This window comes from Aphidius gifuensis, linkage group LG2, assembly GCF_014905175.1.
Source record: "Aphidius gifuensis isolate YNYX2018 linkage group LG2, ASM1490517v1, whole genome shotgun sequence".
Taxonomy (NCBI): domain Eukaryota; kingdom Metazoa; phylum Arthropoda; class Insecta; order Hymenoptera; family Braconidae; genus Aphidius; species Aphidius gifuensis.
The window spans coordinates 10,198,117-10,224,328 of NC_057789.1; the positions used below are offsets into that span (position 1 = coordinate 10,198,117).

Genomic DNA, 26,212 nt, shown 5'->3' on the forward strand with positions numbered 1-26,212 from the left:
CTATTTTTTTTTTTTTTTTGAATATAATTTATATTTTAAAGGTGTAAGTTCTACTTTGAATATTATCGATATTATTATCTTTTTTTGTTTACTAATAATTTGGAAAAATATATATATTAATAAAAAAAATGATAAATTTTTTAAATAAATTTTGTCATATGTTTTGTTTGTGAATAAAGGAATAAAACAATCAAGGTTAAATAATTGGACATTAGAAGATGTAATAGCGACATTATCGCCATTATTATTATTATTTGAATCACTTATTGAACGTTGATTACCAATAATTACATGATTTGTAAAGCAATATTTTAAATTTGGATTTTTATATGTATTTTCATGTCTAACACTGGCACTTGATGTACGACAAATAGCCAGACATTGTTGAAATTTATCAAGTTTACGTAAACGTTGTTTTATTGTATCATCAATTTTACGATATTTTTGTTGTATATCACGACGATTTTGTGGTAAGTGGGATTCTTTCTTTATTCTTTTCTGAAAATAATAAATTATAAAATATTAAATTGTTAGAAAATATTTAATATAATTGATTTTTCGTTTAATTAGATAAATACTTTTCCAGGATGAAGACAACATGATACACAAAATTCATAAATAGCACAGCATCCCTGTGATGTACATGTATCACAACTGTATCTTTCTCTTTTTGATAAATTAAAATTATCATTATTTTGATCATTTACAATGTCTAAACTGCAACATCCTGATGGAAGCACTTCTTTTCTTGCACAAACAAAACCTCTTTCATCCACAATTAAGACTTTTCCCTTTAATTATTAATCATTATTTTAATTCATTTAAAAATATAATTTATTTTTGTAATTTTGTAATTTACCTGGATAGAATTTCGACAAGATCTTGAAGTATTTGTACTATTAATATTGCCAAAATCTTGTAAATTATTTAAACTTATATTAACATCATCAGCATCAGATAATTTTAATGAGAAATCATCAATATCATCATCAATTGGTACATCATCACCATCAATAATCATACTTTCATCGGCATCATCCACATAAGTTGATAAAGTTGTACTTATTTTCTGTAAAATTAAATTAGATATAATTATTGTGATAAAATTTTTTTTGTTTTGATTAACAACTTACATCATGAGCAAAAAGTGAAATGGCAAAATAAGTTAACGATAAACCAAAAATAATTCCAAGTACAATTTTTTTTCTAAGTAGTCCTACAATAGTAGTCCATGATATCAGCATAATTTACAGCTCAATTATCGCTTCATGCGACACAATTTGTCAGCTATCATTAAAATTATATTTTTATTAAAAAATTGTTGACAATTAAAAATGTTTAAACGACTGTATCATAAATTCTGAAAAATTCATATTGGCCTTATTCATCAATAAATCTGTAACAGATAAATTCATAAATTTTATAAATCATTTATTATTCATGATAATTATTTTAATATAAATTAATAAACAAGTTAATTTGTTTACCTTATCAATTTATTGGATTTAATAGGCAATAATATTTATCTGTATTCTGTCAGTTGGTATTGAGGTTAGAGTGTTATTCAATGTTATTGTGATTTTCAGTGATTTTTATAATATTGATATGTATTGTGATTGGTCTTTTCACCGACGAATCGGGTATCGTATTTATTCCACCATTTTTTAGAGGTAAATTTAAAAGCGAATTATTTAGTAAAGAAATAAACATATAAACTTATATGTATAAAGAACCACACGACTCTTGATATTAAAAATTTCTCTGTTTCAGGTTCTCGAAATAAATTATAGATTTATAGAGCATCACACTAGATGAACGTGATCAATATCCTTTTGTCACTGAAAATGATTTTAGAAAATAATAAAAAAATAAAGTCAAGGAAAAAATGATAAGATAAACATTTATATCGAAAAGATCACAGTCGAAATTCCTCTGAATTGTGATTAAATAGGAAATGAGTTCAAAATCATTAATTTACAATTAGCGAAAAAAAACAATTTCACAATAGGTTTGGGTATTGTTCATTTTTTTTTCTCATTAATTTCAAGGATAAATTTTTTTTTTTTTTTTATATTAAACAAATGACAATTAACCTAGTTAAAATACCAATAATTTTTTTTTGTTTTTAAATATCAGTTTAATATTATTTGTTAAAAAATAAAATAATAATAAATACGTGATTTTTTTCGAAAACGCAAAACATGATTAATCCATCGTGTTTTTTTGTTGGAAATTTTTTAATATTCATGATTGGTGTTACTTGGAGTGCTATTTACCTTGCTGAAAATATAAACTCGCAATTGAAAACATTACAGTCATCAAATTCATCAAAAACATTATCAAATGTTAAAAAAAAAACTAATAATAAAGCAAATAATAATCAAACAAATACATTTGGTATACCAGAAGGATTACCATCACTTGAATCTAGTAATTATTTGAATAATGAAAAATTATCATCAAATAAATATTCATCACTATCAAAAAATGAGAAAAAAGGTACATCAGAAAAAATTTCAACTGGATTATTATTTGATAAACATAATGTTGTTATTATAGATCCTTTAACCAGACGCACGACAGGACATGATGTTACATCAATTTTATATTCAAATGAAACATCGGTAAATACATAAAAATTCTCACACAATAAAAAGGATTATTAAATTTAAATAAAAAAATATAATATCATTTTTAATATACAGAATGAAAATTTTACAATTGTCAATGGATATCATGATAAAAATGAGACTATTGAAACAAAAAATGGATTAGAAAATTTAATGTTAGGATACGAAAAGAGTTTAAATTTTTCTTCAAACAATTTATTGGAATTTGATGGTGCTGTCGATGGATTTAGTGAGACTACTGCAGTCAATGATAGTTTGAATTTAAATGGATCTTTAGATGCAATCACACTAAATAATACTGATAAAAAATTACATTATCAAACGTATTTGATAGATACTGAAAATGGCTTTGTTACTATAAACACGACAGGAACATCTGATACTCAGATCAATATATCCACAGTGACTGGTCGTAACATTACCATTGACTCTGTGGCTACTACAACTAATAAAGAAAATATTATTCCTGAAATAAATAACACTATGGAAATTTCTGAAACATCAACAAGCATTAAAAATAATAATGATGAAAAAATGATACTTTTTGTTGGACAAAACCAATCGCTTTCATCGGATTTTTTTCATGATTCAATTGATAATTTAACGTTACAAGTTACAAGTGAAAATTATACTTCAACGTCAACAAATGAATCAACGAATACAGTTGTTTTCGATGAAGTTTTATTGTCAATTGGCACAGATGAAATTTCAACAGGAGTATTCAATATGACAACTGAAAAATAAAAAAACTAAAATTAATTGTTTAATACTTAAATTCATTATCGAGTTCTTATTATGAATAAAACAAATAACTATATTTGAAGTATTTCGGTTCTTGGTAGTTTATACTTGGTATCTCATTGGTTTGATTGAATTCATTATATACATAAATTATACTAGCATCAAGTTTGTTGAATCTGATCAAGGCTCCCTGGCCTCTTTCGCAATAATATATAATTTTTCAGTTACTCAAGTCGAGTATTCTGATTACTCTGGAATATATAATATTTCAAATTCTAAATATTGTTATGCCTAGTGTTACGTACTCACAATATTGTAGCACTTAAAGTAAATAATAACTAAATAATATTTGGTCAATACAGCAGAGTCAAGAGCATTTTATCATTTACGTTATATAAAACATTTTTAATTTAAGTTGTAACTCGATATTAGACATCTGTTGAATTTAGTAAATATATCATCAGCAATTTTATTTATGCATGTCTATAATGACGAGTTGCTTTGTTAAAATGTGCAACTACAACATGTTAGTCACATGAGACCCATAGATTTTTATTGGTCGAAAGATGTTCCCACTGTGGATCATCCCTTCTTAATTAATATCATTTGTATCACAACACGTATCCAAATATACCACAATAATTTCACAAGGGTTGTAAGGCCTTATGTTTGATGCAGGGCTATCAAAGAATGTGGAGGATAGGTTGTAAATTAAAATCCCGTTGTATACGCGAATCAATATTAATTAGAGATGTAACGTAAACAAGTGTTGAAGAGCAACTGATTTCTCAGTTTGTTGAAAATTGTCAAGTCCAAAAAATGGGTGTGTACTTAGTTAAAAAAAATTTGTTTTAATTGGTCAAAAATTAGTTCAAGAGAGGGTAAAAAACTATGTGTAGGTGGAGGGATTTTTAGACATAAAATTTGGCCTTGTGTGGTCCAAAGAGTGGCATAAAAGTACCATGTGTAAACAAAAAATATAGATTTTACGACCGGAAAATCCAAGACGTTTTCATGAATTTATTTTATATTAAATAGTTATAAATTTACTTTTTTTATTGTCGATTTTACGATCATTCTCTGTATTAGAAAGACGTTAGTGCATTTGTTTGACAGATGTGATTTTCTATATTTCTTGACAAATAATATATTTAAAAATATGTTATGTTACCAAAAAAGAGAAACTTGAGTTTATAGTTTTATTCGTTACGTGATTTTTACTTGAAAAGTCTATGCATTGATTGACCATGTGTGGGAATATTCGAGATTGTTAAAAAGGGACTATTAAAAAGAGTTCATAAATTAAAGTAATGTCATTTAAAGTATTTTAGAAAAAATATAAAATTAAATTGTTAGTCACATGTTATTCGAAATTTTGTCGTTTCACGAAGTAGCCATAAAAAACGGAGTAATATTGAAAAATACTAAATTTTATTGTAGTTTTATTTAAAAATAAAAGAATTAAAATTTGGTCAGTCTGGGACCGACAAACAGCTGTGGTTCGACGCGGAACATCATTTTAAGGAGAATACTTTTGCGATAAAATCTAAGTTCATTTTCATAAAATATAAAAATATTTATAAAATTCTTAATATAAATATAATAATATAAAATCACACAGTAAATTAAATCAAAAAGATCCTGGTGAACAGTTATATTTATTCCTGTACAAATCGAACCTTCCTATAATTCCCAAGTATAAATTTCAAAATTTCTCCGGGGTGTTTTTTTTCTGTGCTAAAAGTTTTTTTTATCGATTGGATATACCTGAGAGTCAAATATCCAATTACAACTATTTCAAGAAAACCACGTGGACAAGAAACATTTACGCGATCTTGATCAACAGAATTCTTCAGGCATTGAGTAGTCATATGAAAGAAAATTATTGTGACTTCTATCTGATGGAAGAATTTATTATAGTCTTCAATGACTCATTTTAAATATTAACATATATCCGGGATGAAATTTTTCAGTCGTTGTAACTACTGAAAAAAAATGCCTCAATAGTAAAACGAGTCATTTTTAATGCTAAATTTATGACTATATATAGTTATGACAATCACTAAAGTTACTCAGCATTAAAAAAAACGCCTATACATGTAATAATTATTTTTATTACTCAAGGATTATTTTCAAGCTTCAAAATGCTTATATAGGTATATATATATACCAAACAAAATTTTAAGACTTACCCTTTTTTTTCAATATACCAATAATGCTTGGTAAACTAATTATAATTATTACATATTACAAAATATTATCTGCATATCTGCTCATGAGTTTTAATAAAACTATGACTAAGTGTAAATTTTAAATACTTAGTAATGCTCGATAGATGTTTGAATGACTGAAAATTCCTCGAGATGACTAAGAATGTCTGGATATGATTCAAAAATGACTAAGAAACATTATCCCTGGTATTTATATGTATAGTATATTTAAGATTACAACATCCAAATAATAAAAAAAAGTTTTTTTTTAATTCATTTAAATTTATCAAAAAAATCAAGAGCCACATGAATACCAAGAAAACATGCTGCATTTGCTGGAAAAGATCTTATGATTATTGGTACGATACCACGATAAAGCCCAATTGGACCTTCTTTATTCATCATTTCTCTAAATGCTGAACGCAGGCCTTGTGGATATTTATCTACATGAGCAATTTGTATTCTTGATTTTAAAACATCAGCTGGCATTGCTACAATCCAGTTAGATATACCCGCAAGACCACCAGCTACCATTGGATGCCAAATTGATTTCTTTAATTAAAATAATCGATATTCAAAAAATAAAAATCATTTTTCCAAAAATATTATTAATAATCTAAATATTTTAATTAACATAATAATTTTTTTATTGATAAACCTGAGTTGTATTTTGTTGAATTGTTCTCATTGTAGTTTCATAAACAGCAAAATATATACCACTGGATGGAATATCACGTAATAATGTTGCACAGGTTCCAACATATAAATTTCTAATTCCACCTTCTTGTAATAATTTAACAAGACAATCAAAAAAACCATGATATTTTTTTGTATTATTCTAAAAAAAAAAAATAAACAGTAAAAAAATATTATATCATAATTATGATGTAAATTTAATAAGAAATAAAATAAAAATATAAACAGTTTCAATCTATAAATTCATTTGAATTTTAATAAAATTTTTTACGTATTTAACTAAAAAACTAATAATAAGTAATTGATTTTCAAATTGAAAAATCATATTGATTGTATGTATATATATTTATAAAATATGCAAAAAAAAAACTGTTTGAAAAATTAATAAAAAGAACATTCTATGAAAGTAGAGTTATTTTCACTTCAAAAGATTTGTCAAGTAACTCATGTCATAATGAAATAAAATCTATTATATACTAAAATACATAATAAAAGCTGAGTAATTAACAAGAGGGTTAAAATAAAATAAAAATAGGTAACTCATCAAATGAATAACAAGCATTGGCTGAAAAGATTTTTTTCTTTTTTTTAGCCTTTTGTCACGTAAAAAAAAAATAAATATGAAATCAATACATTGATAATTAAATTTATTCATTTTTACATGACATATTCATACTTATTAAATAACATCATATTTAAAAATAGTATCATAATTCCGGAAATATTTTTTTTATTGCAGTTTAATATATATATATATATTATTTTTTTATTGCGTCACAAGTTTATTGCGTTTAAAAAAAACCATAAATAAAAATTGTTTTTTTTTTTAATTTAAATTTATGTTTTATTTATATTCTGTTTATTTATCATTAATTTTTTTATATATTATAAATATAAATTTTTGTCAAGATTTATATTATTATTTTTTTTGTTAAACTTTTTTTTTCTCACATTACAATATAGTAATAATTTTTCGTTTAATATTCAATGACTATGACTGGTTGTTGTGTCTTATTTTTCTATTTTTCTAAACACCCGTGCTCATAAAAATGTCGTTAAATTTTTTATTAACTGACTGTTAGTATGCATGCTGGCATTGAAGTAAATGGGCTTAATTTTTAAGTGAACATTTAATTACTAAAAATGCTAATAAATTTAAAACGTAAATAAATCAAAAACATAAATTTATATATATTTTTTTAATTATATTTGAGATAAACTATTAACATAAATTAAAAAATAATATTCTTAAAAATTGTTATAGTTTTTTAATAATTTTTAATATGTAAAAACAAGTAGTCAATTTAATTTATTATTTTTAATTTTATTAATAGACTTAAAAATAAAAATATTTTATCAAAGTCAATATCATTTTCAGGGATATATTTTATATTAACAAACCTGCATTTGTAAAAGACATTTTATACGTTCCCCAGGTACACTAAAAATTGTCGTTGTTAAACCACTAAACATACCAGCTAAAAATAATTTTTTTGGTTTTAAATTCTGTTCATCTTCATCAATTTTTGTCAGTAATTTTTTGCCACTCTCATAACTTAAAATACTGAGTGCAAATATTGGTACAATACCAATCAATTGTGCACTCATACCCTGTATAAAAAAAAATAATTTTCATGAAATAAATAAAATAGTAAAAGAAATTTATAAGTTTTATATAAATGAAGAACCAGCAAAGAATATGAAAACCAAGAAGAAAAAATATAAAATATTATTGATAAGAGGATTATAAACTAAAAATTAAAAAAAAAAAAAAATCTACGCTGGTCTTTTATACTAATGAGCTATTTTTCTAAAAAGTTACTTTATACAGTCCCGTTCTTCCTTCATGTGTTATTATTTTCCAAGTCGCATCAAACGAATTGATATAAAGGCCAGGTACAACTTGCATTCGAACTTTGATAGTATCAAATGGATGACCAATTAAAGTCGTACAAATACCACCAAAACCACCAGCTAGAAAAATAGAAGAAAAATTAATTTACGTAAGAAATAAATATAAATCAAACGATTAGTTAATGCGAATAAAAAAATAAAAATAAAAAATACTGATAATAAAAAGACATAAAATGAAAAATAAAAACGTGAAAGTAGATCAATAGGTTCTTACAAGTATAAAAGATAATAAAAAATAAAATCGTAAAAATTAAGATACATAGAAAGCTAATGTTTGTAACCCTGTTTATTATGTAAATTTATTATTTTTTATTACCTATGAGATAATTTTGGAGGGTTCGCTCTTTTGAGTTGTCCATCACATTTCAACCTGTGGTTAACCTAGTTTTTCCAAGTATCCCAATTCAAATAATAAAAATATTCAAAAATCCAAAGTTATAAAAGACTAAACTAAACTAATACACCCTTGAACGAACAATGAAAAAGTCGAAAATAAACTTTTAAGCCATCCAAGTTTATTTAAATAAGGAATTTCTAAACAAGAATTTTCTCACTTTATATTTACATATTGTTTGTCTAATAAAAATCAATAAATTAACCTTGCATTGACCACGTATTTTATCCACAAGTCTTCTACTTATATTCAATATAATTTTAGGCATAAAAAATATACAATTATTATTCTAAATATTTTGAAAATTAAAATGCATTTTTTAAAATCAAAAAAAAAAACGTATTAATACTTTTGGCTGATAAATCATTCATTAACACACTTTTTATGCAAATAATAATAATTAGTATATTAAAAAAAAAAAAAACAAACGAAATTATCTGACTTAAATATCAGCTCGTTAATATACATATATATTTTTTTAATCTTATCGCAATTTTTTATAATAATTATATTTTTTTAAAAAAAAAAAAATTTTTTTTTTTAACACGTCAACTTTCTTTCCTTCATACATGTAAGTATGCGATGATAACACACATATATATAATGGAAGATAAAAATTTAAAATAGAATATCACGTTTTTAATTATTGTTATTATTTTTAATAATCATCAAATATTAGTAATCGCCATAAAAGTCAAATCAGAAGATATTTTTTTTTTTTCCATTTCAATTCTTTATCAAAATTTTTTTTTTTTTCAAAGCGTTTGTTTTTTTTTTTCATATAATATATTTACTAATTTTAACATTTATACATATAAAATAGATTTAGAAGATTTTTTTTTTTTTTTAAATGTGTTGGTAAATATAAAAATGTTAAAACGGCAAATTAGAGTGTTTAGTTGCGCACTAGCATCAGGCCTAAGCTCATATTTCAGGGCGTAAATAAAATAATTTATCTATATTTAAGCGTGTTATAAAATTTAAAAAAAATATCAAAATTACATTTTGAATACAAGTGAATAATTTATATTTAAATCATCCTCATGAATGGTAGGTAATTCATGAATATATTTTTGTGAACAAATTAAAAATATCTTAAATAATAAAAAATAAAAACCAATTTAAACAATGATAAATTATAATGTATTTTAAATTAAAGCTTTTCGTTGATATTTAATTTTTAAAAAATACATTTAAATATTAATGTCATGCATAAAGAAAAAAAAATTATACAAAGTATCTCGCTAATAAAATTCGTCACCGCCAATTTATTTATTTAGTTTACATTGAAATCCCAAAAGAAACAAACTACAAACAAAGCACTCAAAAACAAAGTCTGTTTGATTTAATTTTTGTAGATTAGAAATTTTTATTATTATTATTTATTTAGAGGATAAAAAATTTATATAAAAATTAAAATATTAATAAATGATTAAAAATCATCAAAGCTAAAAAACAGTGATAAGTTTTAATGTTTAAAATAAAATATTTTTCTAAATGACATTATTAGTTTATTCCTCTTACTGTTATCAATACATATTATTTAAAAAAGCTTATATATTATAAATGAATATAGTTATATTTATTTCAAATTTCAAATATTGGAAGTCTAAATTTTCTATACTTATAAAAAAATATAAGCATAACAAGTTCATAAAATTTTGCTCCATTCTCACTGTGTTATGTCTGTGACACTCTGAAACGCATGGTTACTAAAAATATCAATAAAAATATAAAAAAGTAATATAAGTAACAATATGAAAATTAAAAAAAGTTATTATTTATTTATAAATAAAAAAAAAAACTAATTTAATTTTTTATTTATCTAGATTAAGTTTTGTCAATAATTTTTTCTTTCTAAATTATTCCGGACTTAGTCTTAATTAAACTCTTTTTTTTCATCTAGATAGATTCCGTAAATAAATTTTAAAAAATCAATAATTAATACAATATATCTACCCTCAATTTTTGTTTTTGTTCTTTCTATCATTAAAAAAAAGAAAAAATTTTATTACATATTTTTATTATTATTGCAGATAATAAATGTAGAAAACACTGGTGAATCATGGACTGATGGGTTGCAGTCTGTCGTTAAACATAAAGTCTTGGTAATAAGGTATGTCATAATAAAATTAAAATACGAAAAAACCTAGACTTCCTTACGACTGAGAAAAAGGAAAATAAAAAAAAAAACCCTTCAAAGAACCTCAAAATGCAATAAAATAAAAATCTTTTCCAAGGACTTTCAATTTTTTTTTTCCTCTTCACGCTTAGCCTTCACATTTTAAATTATTATTTCTCACGAAAATAAATGTTGAGAAAAAAATATTAACGAGAAGTCGCAAAAAATAATAAAATAGTCCAAAAATAATGTAAACATCAGATAATAACATACATGTATAGTATGTTGTCATCGAAATTTAAATTTTAAGTTTTAAAATGATTTATGATTTATTTGTATCGCATCACAGGTAGCCTTGGAAATAAAATAAAATAAAAAAAAAAACAGTTATATACATATTTTATTACCACTGAAATACAGTAAAATATAGTGTGCGACTTTTGTTGTGTCCCTGGGGGGGGTTAGTATACAATAGATGAAACATAAGCAATCAGTTAAGCGAGGGTGAAAATTTTGCAAGGATAGACTGAGTCAAATAAGTTGGCACGCAATGTATAGAGGTGTATTTTACTAGGTATCAAAGGAGAGAGTGAAAAAAAAAAAAAACAAGGGGTACGTGCTGATGCACCGATGTGTGATTGGCTCGTGTGCTATTTCGTGTGTGTCCTCCTCCGCCGCCGTCGACGTTGTGGTCAGGTTACAGTCACGTCAGCCCCCTGTTGTTTTTTTTTTTTTTTCATATATATTTTCTCTGTCTTTTTTTTTTTTCTGATTGTCCGGTTTCAAAACATCCTGTGTGCGCACGCACTTTTTATCTGCCTTTTATTTTCTTTCTCTCATCATATTATATTTTATCTCACTTGATCTACCCCCATCTTGAATTTTCTTTCTCCATTAAATTTTTTTCTCTCATTCTCTAACATTTTTATATTTTTATACAACAACATACACACCCACAAACAACATTTGTCCCGGCTTTTTCTCTTGGCCTCATGGCCTGTTGCCCTCAGTTCTTTCCCGTATCTCGTTCATATACCACGTGTTATTTTATCTATGAAACAAATTATTTTATTTTACTACCCAATGATGAATAACAAAAGACAAACAAAAAAGTATAAATATTTAAAAAAATAATAATTAATACTTAACAATTTTTTTTTGTTTATTGTAATAATTTTACTTAGTGAGTAGAAAAAAAGTTAAACTTATTTTTTTTTTTCTTTTATTTCTAGAATTGGTTATATGTATTGTTTTGTTGTTATTATTTGTTGGTAGTTAGATAACTGACGAAAAAATTCTAAAAACAAAAGATTGGTTTTTTTTTCCTTTTTTTTTTTTTTTAACTAAAATAAATTTTGTGGTTTTCTTTTTTCTTTGTTGTGATGTATGAATGAATTTCTTCAAAAATTTAATACAACAGACTATTTCAACGGGGAAAAATTAAAACAAAAAAAAATCTCGTTGAAGTTGTTAAAATGGATATTGAAAAAAATTATTATTATTATTACTGTCATTAACATCACGATGGTTTAAGGTGATTATTGAATAATCTATTAATAATAAAAATTAATAAAAATGGTTGGTTCATTATTGAGTGGTATTAACAAAAATTTAATAAATAATAAATCAAATATGGATATGAATAAGCAATCAAAATATTTTAAAATAAACAGAATGAATTTATATTCAGTATCATATGTACAAGCTGATGAATATAAACGTTCATTTCGAAGAACTGAAGTTGTTTATAAAAGACCACCAATTGATTCAGATCGAATAACATGGAAAGATCCAAGAAAATATAAGCTAATGCATCGTCAATGTCTTGTTGAATTGTTGAAAAAAGTACCAGTTGTTTATTCAGATAAAGATAATGCAGATGATTTAAAAAAACATTTAAAAAAAGCATTGGTTGAGGGTAATTGTATTAAATCATCATATTTCGGTACCTCTTACAGTGAAGAACTTAGTAAATTTGCTGATAGTTGTCTTGATAATATTATTAAAATTTCTGACAAAGCTGAAGATAAAAATAACAACATTTTTAATGATAAAGATGTTGAAAATCATGATGAATATAAACCAAATTTTGATGACAGTGATAATGATGATATTGTGACCCGTCATGAATTGATTCAAGATCCAAATGATGATGAAAATGTTAAGAATAATTATGATAGTTGTGATAATGATAGTAATAATAATAATAATGATGATGATGATGGTGGTGGTAGTGATAGTAGTGTTGATAAAACTGTCGATGATGTAATTAAATCCATGGATGACGATAGCGAAAATAATATTAAAAGTTGCGATGAAGATGATAATAATGAGGATGAGAATACAGAAAGTATTGATGATAATATAGAGGAGGGTGATATTACAGAAAGGGAAATTAATGATATTAATATTGATATTAACAGGTAGAATATTTATTTAATTTTTGATAGCTTTTTGTATTGCTGTTTTTTTTTCTTTTTCATCTTCATTATTATTTACTTCTATTTTATTTCCCAAAAAGCATATTTTTGTTTTTGTGTTTTTTTGTTTTTTAAATTAATCATAATATTAATGTTTTAATGTTGATAAATTTTTTTTAAAATTTTTCAGCAATCGCGAAAAATCACCTGAGTACGATTACTTTCCTGGTAATTGTTTTCCGGATGAGTTTTCAACTAACAAAGAGGAGAAAATACCAGATTTAATTGATGACGGTTGTGGTAATGACTTTGTGGTGAATCATATTAAAAAAACTATAAAGTTGAAATTTAATTGTTCAAATAAAAAAAACGTTACCGTTGAATTATTAAATAAATCACCTGTAGCATCATTTGAAAAACCACCGGAATTGCCAGATAAAGAACTGAAAGATTCATCAGCTGAGTTACTTGAAAACCCACCAAAATTACCAGTTAAAGAATTGACAAATTCATCAGCTGAATTATTTGAAAAACCACCAGAATTATCAGCTGAATCATTGGAAAACGCACCAGAATTACCAATTAAAGAACTGACAGATTTATCAGCTGAATTATTTGAAAAACCACCGGAATTATCAGCTGGATCATTTGAAAAACCACCAGAATTATCAGTTGAAAAACCAACAGAATTATCAGTTGAAAATCCAACAGATTTGTTATTTGAAGAGTCAAATAGATCAACCACTGAAGAATTAGATGAGCAACTTGAAGAAAGATTACTTGCCTCAGGGAATTCATCGGATGTAAATTTATCATCAAAAAATCTTGAAACAGATGAAACAATGGATAAAATTAAAAAAAAACAAACAACAAGTTTTTCCGCTGCAGAAGATGATACTGAGGTCATTGGCATTTCTCCACTATTTGAAAAAATTGCAGATATACCGGATGTAGAACAGCCAGATATCAGTTCAAGTGATATTACATCCGGAATAATGAATTTAATTAAAAAATCAACAAAAAAACGTCGTGGTTTATCACCCATTGATAATCATCCTTCTAAAAAAATTTGTGATACTCAAAATAATTCTGAGTTGTCGACATCAGACACATTATTGAAGAAAAAAAACAAAAAACGATCAAGACATACATCTGAAACATTGGAAAAAAATGTAAAAACATCATCAAACGATTCTGATGATGATAAAAGTGGATCATCAGTTGATGAATCATTAATCATTAAAAAAATTGAGGAAAATTCAAAAAAAATTATAAACAACTCATCAACACCAGTTGTTCAAAATATTGTTGATGATAAACAAAATCAAAATGATGGACATCGTACACCAACACAAGTTGGATCATCAAAAAAACGAAGAATATCAAGAGTACCAAGTACAATAAATAAATCACCACCACCAATAAAAAGTATAAATAAATTACAACAAGAATCATCAATTGAACAAGTTAAAGCAAGAACAATTGAGGATTCACGTAGAAAAGAATGTGCAAAAAAAGCACAAACCCAAATACCTAATAGGACATTGAAAAAAATCACTAAATGTTTAAAACGTTCATCAAATGATATTCGATTAGAATCAGAATTAAGACGTCAGTCAAATGATTCAGGTGATGATTCATCACAAGATCAACATGAAAATACTGAAAAAATCAACAAAAAAATAAGTATAAATGATTATATCTTGAATAAAAATCGTAAAATTCAAGGTGAATATGAAAAATTAAATGTATCAGTAAATTCATTGAATGAATCGAAAAAACAATCATTACCATTTATTGATGATGTTTGTGATGAAACAAAATCACCTGAAAATATAAGTGAAACTGATAAACTACTCGATCAAGAGGAAAATAAATCAACAATAAGTTCACCAACTGGTAATTCCATTGACGATCAACAAGCATCTGCCAAAACAAATACTAATGTATCAAGAGATCCACGAATAAAATTATTAAATAAACATAATGATGAAAATAAAAAAACAGAAAAACATATAGAATCAACATTAGATTATGATGAGTTGGATCTTGGTCAAGCTGCTCTTGATTGTCCAGAAAATTCACCAGAAGTTGTAAGATTATTAGATCCTGATCTTATTGTTGAAGGTTGTTGGACAGAAACAATAAAAAAAAACAATGAGACTAATTCATCAAATGATAATGATGATTGTATTGTAACTGCTGAAGGTGTAACACAAAAACTTGAAAGTGGTGCTGAAATATTTATTCCATTAGAATCACTTCAAGTTGCTGATAATAAATTATCAAAACCACAGTTTAAAGTAGATTCAAAAGCAATGAGTGTCATTAATGATGTAATTAATAATCCCAAGAGTCTTGAATCAAGTTTATTAACAGCCACAATGGAAGCCATAAAAAAAAATACAAATAAAACAAATGAATGCAATAATGATAATAATAATAATAATGAACAAGTACAAATAAAGGGTATTATTAAAGTACGCAATTTAGCTGATATGACTGATGCAACACCAAAACCAGTACCATTACCAAATTATGAAAAAATTGAAAAACTCAAAAAAAAATCAATAAAATCAACTGGTATACCTAAAATCTATGATCAATTAAAAGTTAATGTATCTGATAATTTTGATGATTATCAATGTACTTACGATGAAATATTGTCTCGTATAGCTGATATAATGCAGCCATTTTTGTATAACAGAGATTGGTATGCAGGTGATCCAAAACCAATAACAACTGATGGAAAAATTGGTAGACAAGCTAAAATTATTCTTAATTATTTGATACTTGTATTTAAAAAAACTTATGATAATAATTTAAATTCTGTTGCTAAATCATTATCGGATTTATTTAAAAAGGAAAAATTACCATATCAACTAAATGAATGTGAGATTATTAAAGTTATTAAAGATTCTTTTAATATTACACCTGAACTTTCTAGTTATTACGACTTTATTTTTTCATTTCTTCCTCCTGTTGATATGGTTAAAAAAGACAATAGACAAAAACAAGTTAGACAGGAAAATTTATTAAGTAATCAGATCATAAACCCAACTTGTGCTGAATGCAATGTTGCACAAACAATTCAACAATCACCATTGAAAAATTTGGAAAATGTTTTTGGACCTGGTTACCCAACAACACCAGTTACGACTCGAGTTAACAACACAACGATGTACAATAATCAGGGTAAGTTTTTATTTTTTTTGTTTTTTTGTTTTTAATCGGAATTTAATTTTTAATTTATTTATAGGTCCACCTCCTCCGTATCCTGGCGGTCCAATTTCTTCAACTCAACAATTACCAACTGGTAACAAAAATAAAAATATTATATATTCAGTTTTTACATTTGATTTTAATTTTGATTTTTTTTTTTTTCATTTAACAGTTGATGTTCAACAAAGTTATCAATCATCAAATACAAATCAAGATCAATTGAAACGTCAATTGGTACCACCGCCTACTGATCTACATCAAGCAAAAAAACCAAAACCAAATGAATTTCAAAATATTGTTCGTCGACGAGTCCAAGAAATGACAGCACCATGTAAATTACCAACAATGTTGCAACAGCCAACATTACAACAACAGCAAATTCATCGAGCTTCTCAACCACAGATTCCACAAGTATCCCAACATGTCCAACAATTAACACAACAGCAACAGATTCCACAAACATCTCAACAACATATCCAACAAATAACACAACAGCAACAGATTCTACAAACATCCCAACAACATATCCAACAATTAACACAACAGCAACAAATTCAACAAATAACACAACAGCAGCATATTCCACCAACATCCCAACAACATATCCAACAGACATCCCAACAACATATTCAGCAAATAACACAACAGCAACAAATTTCTCAACCCCAGCAATTACCAAATCAATTACAAAATAACAACAATATGACAATACCAGTTCATATATCATCACATGGTCATTATCGTCAACAAAATCAACAAATGGCAAATTACAACTCTAGCATGGCTGTATCAAATAATGTTTATCAATCATACACTAGTGTTCCTCAAAATGTTAATTATGAATACTCGTATGGAGCATCACAAAATCAAGGATTGCCTTCAGCGTCACTTGATAATTTTAGTGGTCAACAAGTTCGTTCACCAACAGTTAAAAAAGCAATGCCCCAAAATCAGAAATCTATACAGGTACAACAAGATATTTATCTTACTAATCAACAGCAGCAACAGCTTGCTCAACAACAGCAACAGTTTGCTCAGCAACTTGCACACCAACAGCAAGTTACAAAACAACACCAACAAATGCAATCTTCACAAAATCAGTTGCCACATATTGGACAGCAGGAATATATTGCACAACAACAGAAATTAATTCAACAACAGCAGCTTGCACAACAAAATAGAAATCGTCCAACAAATATTCCACGAATTGCTACTATGAATTGTCAAGTACCAACTTGTCAAATACCAGTTAATATGTCTTCGCATCAACAAGCCACACAAAATTTACCAAGAAGTATACAGCAAGTGCAACAAGTTGCTGGACAACAAATTGAAACAAGTCAAGTAGAACGACCTATATATATTTCTAATTTACCAAAAGGTATACAACAAAGATTTAAAACAGATACTCGTTGTGCTGGACCAAATCAATCTGTACCACGTATGAGTAATTTAGTATATATTCAAACAACTCAACCAAGAGCACAACAAGCTCAAACAATGCAAAATATAGTACAACTACCTCCACAAATTACACAGTCAAGCCAATGCATTTATTCAAATCAAGTGCAACAAAACGTATCACAAATACAACAAGAAGTTCCATTAAGAACTGCTGTTGATTATAATACAGCTAATAATGATAAAATACGCAGTGATTTATCATCAAATACTGCTTGTTCGACAGCACAGCTGTTTTTACCTTATACTAATGTAGCAGTTTCTCAACCGAACAATATTTCAATGAATCAAACACAACAAAACAATCAACAAATACAATCAAATTCATCACCTCAAAACAGATCAATTAATGAACAACATACAATATCACCAGTACAAACTGCTCAAAATAAGTTACCTTCATCATTGATAAATACACAAAGTTCATCAACAAATAATGCTCAACAATTATATTCAAATCAATTTTTACAACGTACAACAGTTAATACAAATGATAATAAAATATCATCATCATCATCATCAGTAATAACACAAGTGAATTCTCAAATGCCTGTGAATAATAATTATAATTATAACAACAACAATAATAATAATATGACAATAAGACCAGTTGGTGTTCTTCAAAATTCACAATACATTAACAATAATAATCAAGTAGTTAATTCATCAGCACAAATACAAAATATAGTTAATAATAATCAACTTATTTTTATTAATCATTCTGTACCAAGACAACAGTTAACATCAGTAAATGTAACAGGATTGTTACCATCTCAAGTTTTACCAAATCAAACATCATTACAACAAAAAAATCATCAAAATTCAATGAATCTTGCATATGCTAATAATAATAATATGTGGAATTCACAACAATTAATAACTTCAAATTTACCACGCGTTGCTCAAAATACTGTATCACAAGGTATAGGCTCAGTTCTAATTCCAGTTGTAGCTGCAACATCAGTAATATCTACACCTCCACTTTTAGTTATAGCTTCAGCTACTACATCTGCTTCAACTACTACTTCTGCTTCAACTACAAATACGGTTTTAGCTTCAGTTATAACTAAAACTCCAGCTCCAACTACAACTGTAACTCCAGCTCCAAGTACAATTGTAACTCCTGCTCCAGCTACAATTACAACTACAACCATAACTACAACCACTACAACTACAACTACAGCTACAGCTTCGGCTTCCGTTCAAAATGTTTCTTCTGTACCTTACAAACCACTTACAAGTGTTGAAAGAATACCAGTTATCATTCAGTTACCTGATGATACTTTGAAACAGCCAAGTGTACCAAAAGAACAGGCAGTCATTGAGAAACCATCAGAAACTTTGGCTTGTGGCGAAAAAGATGTAAATAATAAGAAAACCGAGCCAAATGAATCAGAAAAGCTCGAAAATGTTGAACAACTTCCACAAACATTAAGTAAAATTGTCGATAATCATCCAATTGAATTAACACTCGGTAAAACGACAACAGAACAGTTAAAAACAAATGAAAAAAAATCATTAAACAAAGAAAAGCAGTATTCCTCAATGGCAATACAAACAAATTCATGTCTTGGTGATGATCATCCATTTTCTCGTGATCCTGGTGTACCTGTATTATCAAGATTATCAAATACAACAAATTTCAATGAGCATAATGATTCAAATAAAGTTGATAAACTAGATGATTTATCAATAAATAAAAATTCATCAGAAACTTTATTGAATAAACAAGATAATACTAATAATTTAATTCAAGATAAGTCAGTTGATTTGACTCTTTTTAGTCTAAAAATTGATAGAAAAATACCAGCATCATCACGTCCAATTGAGCATGAAAATTCTGTTTCAGAACATGATGAAAGTTATGATTATGATTCATCAAGTGATATTGAAATAATTGCTGATATTCCTCAACAAACTGTGTTACCAAAATTAATTGATACTACACAAAATCAAACGCTTAATGTCAAACTCGAAGATTATTCAATTAATGAGCCAGATGAACAAGATAAAGATAAAATTGTTGATAAAAATGTAGAACCTAAAGCGTCGTCAAGTCCTTTATTAAATAGTAAAAACGCCAAAGATTTGTGTTATAATGAAGAATTGAATCCTGCGTATGAAGAATTAAAAAGAGCATGGGCAAAGGAAAGTGAATTAAATCAAGTAAGTCAATCGACGACAAACTATCATGATGATAATAATGACAGTGATATTGAAATAATTGATGATGAATCAAATTTAGCAAATAAATTTATTAAGATAATTGATAAAAAACCAGAAATTGAAAAATTACAAGAATTATCTAAAAATTATAATGATAAAGTTGATGAAACAGTAGATAGTACATCACATGTTCTACAAGAAAAAATACCAACTGATAATTTAAAAACTGAACCACAAACTGATTTACAAAATGGACAAATACCTGATGATACAGAAATTGATTATTTAGCACAAGAAATAAAAATAGAAATAGCTTTATGTGATTGGTGTAAAGAAAAAGAAGTTACAGTAATGTGTGGTAAATGTCATAAACAAAAATATTGTTCTGAAGATTGTCAAGAAATTCATTGGAGTCATGATCATGAAAATGAGTGTTTGGAGATTGACCCAGATTCAAATGATATTCCAGTCATCGATTTGGATTAAAAAATATTAAGAATAAATTATTAATTTAAGAACAAAAAAAAAAAAAAACAATCAAATAAAAATGATTACTTAATTATCTTACTTTCTTATGTTTTTTTTTTTTTTTTTTTCCAAGTAAACTAAACTTGATTGTTACGTATTTAATAATAAATTTTTTTGAATATTATTTTTTTATATAAAAAGAAAGGAACAAATTAAAGAACCAAGTATTAGTTATTAATAAAAAAAAAAAAAAAGATAAAACTATTATGATTTTAAGAATGTGATATGATTCATCAACCTACCAAGGTTATTTAATTGTTAAATTAAGATATCATAAATGTTCACAAGAATGTTTTTTTTTTTTTCTTATATTTTTTATTATTTTTTGATAAACTTGATATATTCGTAGTTTATTTTATTCACAAATAATAAATTCTACTGTTTACTTTTTCACATATTACTGAATTTTTTAAAATTTATTTGTTGTTTTTTATTTTTATTTTAATAACTCAGTTAATTTATTATTTTTTCCCTGTTTTAATAAATTAAACTAGTGGTGTTCTTCTTCTGGTGCTTCATAACCATCTGGAAGAGCATTTCTGTGTGGATTGTGGAAAAGAGTGTGATTTCCATCACCCCATGGGAAACGCTGAAATAATAAAATTAATTAATTGACATATAATGTACTGAGTGTTTAAAGAAAAAATGTTTGAAATAATTTTTTAAGTGTACTTGATAATTAATTATTTGCTCAATATTATATTGAATGTTCAGAGTGTTTAATTATGTTGATTAATAATTGTTGTAGAAATAAGAAAAATGTTTAAATATTGTATTTACCTTGGTGCGAATACGCATATGATCATATGGCTTAAATTCTGGACGTTTTATTGTTCTTTCTTCCTCTTTTGTCTTTAAATATGCGTTAACAAGAGCTAAACCAGTTGCTGGTAATGCAACAAAAAACAACATATTTTGCCAGAGCTTGACGGCTTCTGAAAACGTAAAGAAAAAAAACAAAATGAATATCAAGTTGTGGATTATGTAAGGGGTTGGACATGGCTATTGGACAATTGTTTAATTTAAAAATACAATAACTAGTAAAATTATTAATTAGTGTTATTTGAATTTATATGTCATTAATTGAATATAATAAATTGTATGTTGATGTGAATAATATTGCAAAGTTAATATATTTTAATTTTCTTTTTTGTTGAATTTGTTAATATTCGACAAGACAACCTAACCCATCATTATTTTGTCAACTTAAAATTAGAATTATTTTAATTTAATAAACTTACTTTCGCTGCTTCCATGTCCTTCAGCAGTAAAAAGTGTTTTCATATCAGGATCTCCAGAATGATAACGTACATTTGGACGTTTTTTTATCAATAAACGTCCTGCGAAATTCATGATGTTTTTGTGACTTTTTACACAGTTGATTGATTTTTTTTTTATTTTCTTTTTGGGCTGATTCTATTTCTTTCTGTTTCTTTCTTGAGGAAGACGACGACGACAACGACAAAAACTATTTGTCGCGGTGGCGTAATGAAGTACTTACATATTAAAATTTCTTTACCATTTATTGATAAAAATAAATTTAAAATTTCAGCGGGAATACAATTTTTACATTTAAATTATTTAATTACCGAAAAATATTTTTTACATTATAATTTATTTTTTTTTTTAATTATAAAAAAAAAAAAAAAAAAAAAATACATTACAAAATAATAAATAAAAATAAACTTTTTAAATCAAAATATTAAAAAAAAGTTAATAAAAAACATTATGTTTTTTTTTTGTTTTAATAAAAAAATAATTAACGTACAGGATCGTCATTTACGTCATAGTAATGCAACAATAATAACAAACATACACATACACACGCAAACATTAAATAAAATAAGCGAAAGAAGGACAGCCAATTTACCCCAGCAACGGAGCATCAACGAGAGATAACATCCGTTGAAATCATCATGCTCCATGTTATTTTCATCTCTACACACAAGATAAATGAGAGAGGGCGGGTTATTATTGATTCGAGGGTATCTCGATGTCTAGGCAAAGCTTCAACGAACCGACAAAGACACACAATATATAATACAAGAGTGGGATAGGACATGTACACATTAAAATGGCGCATAAATCGATAGGGGTGGAAATTTAGGGTGGTGGATGGTTTTGTATGTAAAGTGTCATATAATTTGTATGTATGTATTTGTTGCGCTTGCGGCTAGGAAGCTTTTGCCAAGTTGGTGTTATTGAAGGTGAGCGGTAAAGAGAACAAGGAAGGAGAAAATGCAGGGCACAGGGGCAGAAGAGACAGGAGCAAAGAGGAGAAAGAAGAGGAGGAGGAGGATGAAAAGAGGTAAAGGGGTTGTTGGTGAATTGAAGCTGATGGGTGGTAAGTTTATAGAGGGAGAAAAAGAGTAGAGGAAGAGGGATGAAGAAAAAGAGAACCAAGGGACAAGAGAGAGAAAGAAAGAAAGAGGTGGCGGAGAAGTAGTTGCCGTCAACGGATGGAAGCGAAGAAGGAAAGCTACCCGGCGCCGGGTGAGATGTCCTAGCCAGGGATTCTGCTGCTCCTATTTCTCTCTCCTTTAGCTCACTTTTCATCCCCCATATAAAGCTCTTTATCTCTGTCTGGCTCTTCATTCTCTTCATCCCCCACCTCGAAAAATACATTTCGCAATTGCTCCTGACACAAGGGGTAGGGATACCATCCCAAAAATATTTTCATACACCAGACTTCCATCGTAGGAAGAAGATGGCAGCCGTCGTGTAATTATTTTTCGCGTTTAAACATCAGTTATCATAATAACTCGTATTGTATTATTATTATTGTTATTATTTATTTGTTTTTTACGGTGATAACGAAAAAGTATAAAAATTAATAATAACTAATTTATCAATAATTAAAATAGCATTTCGTAATTAATGTAAAATATTTAATAATGAGGATGGGTTTATAAGAATTTTTTTAAAATTTATTCTGGAAAAAGTAATTTTTACTAATTTAAATTGTGCAAAAAAATTTTTTTTAGAATATTGATTGCTGACTTTTTGATTATTGAAAATTAAAAAAAAAAAATGATAATTGTTTTTGTGTAATTTTATTATCAACGGGTGAAAATTATTATTATTATTATTATTATTGTTATTATTTTAATTTAAATAATGATAATAAGTATTGTGCCGGTGAAATACGCGTTAAAATGATAAAAATAATAAATAAAATTTTTTATTTATTAATTAAATTAAATAATAGTGTTTAAAAAATTGAAAAAAAACTACATGATCAAATAACTGTAATAGAAATAAATTAATTAAAAATTTAATTGAAAAACAAGAATGCAAGAGAAGAAAAAAAATTTTAATTTTTTTTATAAAAAAAAATATTGATTATTAAAACAGACCAATTGAAAGAAAAATAATAATAATTAAAAAATTATTATTATAAATAATAAAAGTATATAATAAAATAAAATTGTTATAAAATTTTTAATACTATTGATAATTAAAAATAATTAGAAGAAAAAAAATTTACATAAATAAATAATGAATAATTATTTATTGTATAAAAAAAATTAATATTAGATTATTCAAAAAAGTAAATTTGCCTTTTTTTTTCATTAATATTTGTCCAAATTGGGCAAATTAAAAAAGTTGATAAATTGAGTGATAAATTAATCGTTATGTAATATGGAATTGAAAAATGTTGTTAAGACATAAACATGTTTTGGGTACACTGTGGACTCTTTGTTCTCGTGATTGCCGTACCTGGATTTATTAGCACCGCCGACACATCGTCCAAGCGAGGTAATTATCATCAAATTATTATTTTTTATTAACTATTATTATTATTATTATTATTCATATTGTTATTATTTATTTGTTTTCTCAAAAGTTTGTTCATCAATTTGCCCTTTATATTACCATCAATCAACCTACTTCCTATTCTCATTTCTCCCACTCTATTTTCATCACTCACCCCCTAAGCCTTTTTTTTTATTCTCATCATTCTCATCTACCTTATCCTTTCTACTGGTCATTATCCTTCGAGCTGCCATTTTGCTTCTTTTTCAACATAAAAAAAAAATCCATTAAACGACATCATTATCTTTATTTTTTTCAATTGTTTCAAAAGATTTTAAAACTTTTCATCTTTATTGGCATAATTTTTTTTTTATTACATAATCCACAATCTTTTGAATACAAATTTAGATTATTTTTTTTTTTTTTTTTGTTATTTCACAGAAATAATAAAATATGCAGTTTTAAAGTGAGATTATTTTTATTGTTTATTAAAAAAATTATTCAACACCTTTATTCTATCATTTATATAATTTAATTTTTAATAATTTTAATTTCTTATTTGTAGTACAATATTATGTAATTTGTTATTTTTTTGAAGCATTTTTTGTATGTGTTTTTTATGGTGGTCTATACATATAAATCTGTAGAAGATATCTTGGGTGAAAATAAGTGTCAAATGATGTCAGGGTGATAGTATCATCAATTTTATTAATTTTATCTTGACGAATTTTTCAATTTGTCAATATTATTATTTGTCAATAAATCTTGATAATAATTATCAAAATATTTTTTTTTTATTATTTATATATACAGTTTTTTTTTTTTTTTTGAAATTTTGCAGGTTGTTATTATCTCGTGTAATTATTACAATTTTTAATGAGTTTAAGCCTTGAGATTTTCAGTAAAATGCGTACAATTAAAATTCTAGAAATTATAAATTGCCAACAAATGATAAATTATATAATTAAATATAAAACAAATTACATAATAAATCGAATGCAAAACTTTATTATAATTAAATCGTATAATAATTATTTTATCAAAAATTTAATTAAAAGTAACAAAATAATTTATTTAAAACAAAAAAAAAAATAAATTAACAAAATTTACATGAAATTTACTTTCTTCCTTCCTTCCTTCCTTTCTTTTTATCATAATTTTTTTTTTTATAATATTATTGTTATTCTACATATATAAATGTGTGCTTTACCTTTAACATTTTATATTTTTTCTTTTGAGTCATCCAGTTATTTTCATGCATCTTTTTTATCTTGTTTTATATATATATTTTTTCTATATATTAAAAAAAAAGTTTCTTTTATTATTGTTATTATTATTATTTATTTTTTTGTGTGCTGGGTTTTTAGACCCTCGAGAAACCGAAGCCCATGGGATACAGGGACTGCAAGGGGAAAAAGAAACTTGAAAATAAAAGCCTGTGTTAGTAAAAAATAAATAAATAAATAAATAAAAAAAATTAAATATATAGGTTACTTGGCAAACCACATGAGAGAGCTTTTCTCGAAAATAACAAACATTTCATAACAAAAGTTAAATTTCAGTCAGTCTGATAAAAACAAAAAATAAATAATAAATTATTTATCTATACTCGTTTTTAATTTTTATTTTACGTGGATTATCTTTTTTTTTTCCTCTCATTTCTTCTAGGAATGGAATTCAATTTTTAAGTTTTTTTTTCTTTGTCAAAATAGATCTCAGTCGGCTTTGGAAATATTGGTTAATATATACGTGTATTGTAATATATATATGTATATATAATATATATATATTAATGTTCAAAACATTTGTGATATGACCGCTATTTTCAAAGACTAAATCCCGGGGATTTCGTCTTTGGAAATTTTATGGATTACATTGTGCTATATGATACAAAACGTTAAAAAAATGGTATTGATTTAGTTAGTAAAAAAAAGCAACAAAAAAGAAAGTTA

At 25.8% G+C, this 26,212-nt stretch overlaps 6 protein-coding genes across 16 annotated transcripts in view; 3 read left to right on the forward strand and 3 right to left on the reverse strand.

The window, feature by feature from the left end:
- LOC122849072 (SREBP regulating gene protein) lies at nt 1-1,625 on the reverse strand. Its single transcript, XM_044147623.1, has 5 exons — nt 1,488-1,625; nt 1,134-1,396; nt 860-1,069; nt 579-791; nt 1-498 (listed from the first exon to the last, which is right to left on the reverse strand). Exons 2-5 carry the CDS (start codon nt 1,242-1,244, stop codon nt 1-3), a joined length of 1,032 nt encoding a protein of 343 aa, XP_044003558.1. The 5' UTR covers nt 1,245-1,396; nt 1,488-1,625.
- A 501-nt stretch (nt 1,626-2,126) lies between these two features.
- On the forward strand, nt 2,127-3,737 carry LOC122849074 (GATA zinc finger domain-containing protein 4-like). The gene is made up of 3 exons (XM_044147626.1): nt 2,127-2,499; nt 2,560-2,624; nt 2,706-3,737. The coding sequence occupies exons 1-3, from the start codon at nt 2,202-2,204 to the stop codon at nt 3,372-3,374; spliced, it is 1,032 nt and encodes a 343-aa protein (XP_044003561.1). The 5' UTR covers nt 2,127-2,201; the 3' UTR covers nt 3,375-3,737.
- A 3,931-nt stretch (nt 3,738-7,668) lies between these two features.
- On the reverse strand, nt 7,669-8,745 carry LOC122849075 (mitochondrial carnitine/acylcarnitine carrier protein-like). Its single transcript, XM_044147627.1, has 3 exons — nt 8,508-8,745; nt 8,100-8,251; nt 7,669-7,888 (listed from the first exon to the last, which is right to left on the reverse strand). The coding sequence occupies exons 1-3, from the start codon at nt 8,548-8,550 to the stop codon at nt 7,670-7,672; spliced, it is 414 nt and encodes a 137-aa protein (XP_044003562.1). The 5' UTR covers nt 8,551-8,745; the 3' UTR covers nt 7,669.
- Nucleotides 8,746-11,738: 2,993 nt separating this feature from the next.
- On the forward strand, nt 11,739-20,504 carry LOC122849076. 2 transcript variants are annotated; one of them, XM_044147629.1, is made up of 4 exons: nt 11,739-11,819; nt 13,318-16,322; nt 16,387-16,443; nt 16,522-20,504. In XM_044147629.1, the coding sequence occupies exons 1-4, from the start codon at nt 11,761-11,763 to the stop codon at nt 20,460-20,462; spliced, it is 7,062 nt and encodes a 2,353-aa protein (XP_044003564.1). In that variant the 5' UTR covers nt 11,739-11,760; the 3' UTR covers nt 20,463-20,504. The 2 variants fall into 2 exon arrangements, with proteins under 2 accessions (XP_044003564.1, XP_044003563.1); XM_044147628.1 differs by lacking the exon at nt 11,739-11,819 and adding an exon at nt 12,264-13,130.
- A 288-nt stretch (nt 20,505-20,792) lies between these two features.
- Nucleotides 20,793-21,938, reverse strand: LOC122849077 (cytochrome c oxidase subunit 6A1, mitochondrial-like). The gene is made up of 3 exons (XM_044147630.1): nt 21,746-21,938; nt 21,285-21,439; nt 20,793-21,093 (listed from the first exon to the last, which is right to left on the reverse strand). Exons 1-3 carry the CDS (start codon nt 21,855-21,857, stop codon nt 20,995-20,997), a joined length of 366 nt encoding a protein of 121 aa, XP_044003565.1. The 5' UTR covers nt 21,858-21,938; the 3' UTR covers nt 20,793-20,994.
- Nucleotides 21,939-23,175: 1,237 nt separating this feature from the next.
- LOC122849078 (disintegrin and metalloproteinase domain-containing protein 11) overlaps nt 23,176-26,212 on the forward strand; it is a 69,249-nt gene continuing 66,212 nt past the window's right edge. For all 10 annotated transcript variants that reach the window (XM_044147633.1, XM_044147641.1, XM_044147635.1 and 7 more), the window contains exon 1: nt 23,176-24,263. In XM_044147633.1, coding sequence (XP_044003568.1) covers nt 24,179-24,263 — 85 coding nt within the window. In that variant the 5' untranslated portion in view covers nt 23,176-24,178. The remainder of the gene's footprint in view (nt 24,264-26,212) is intronic.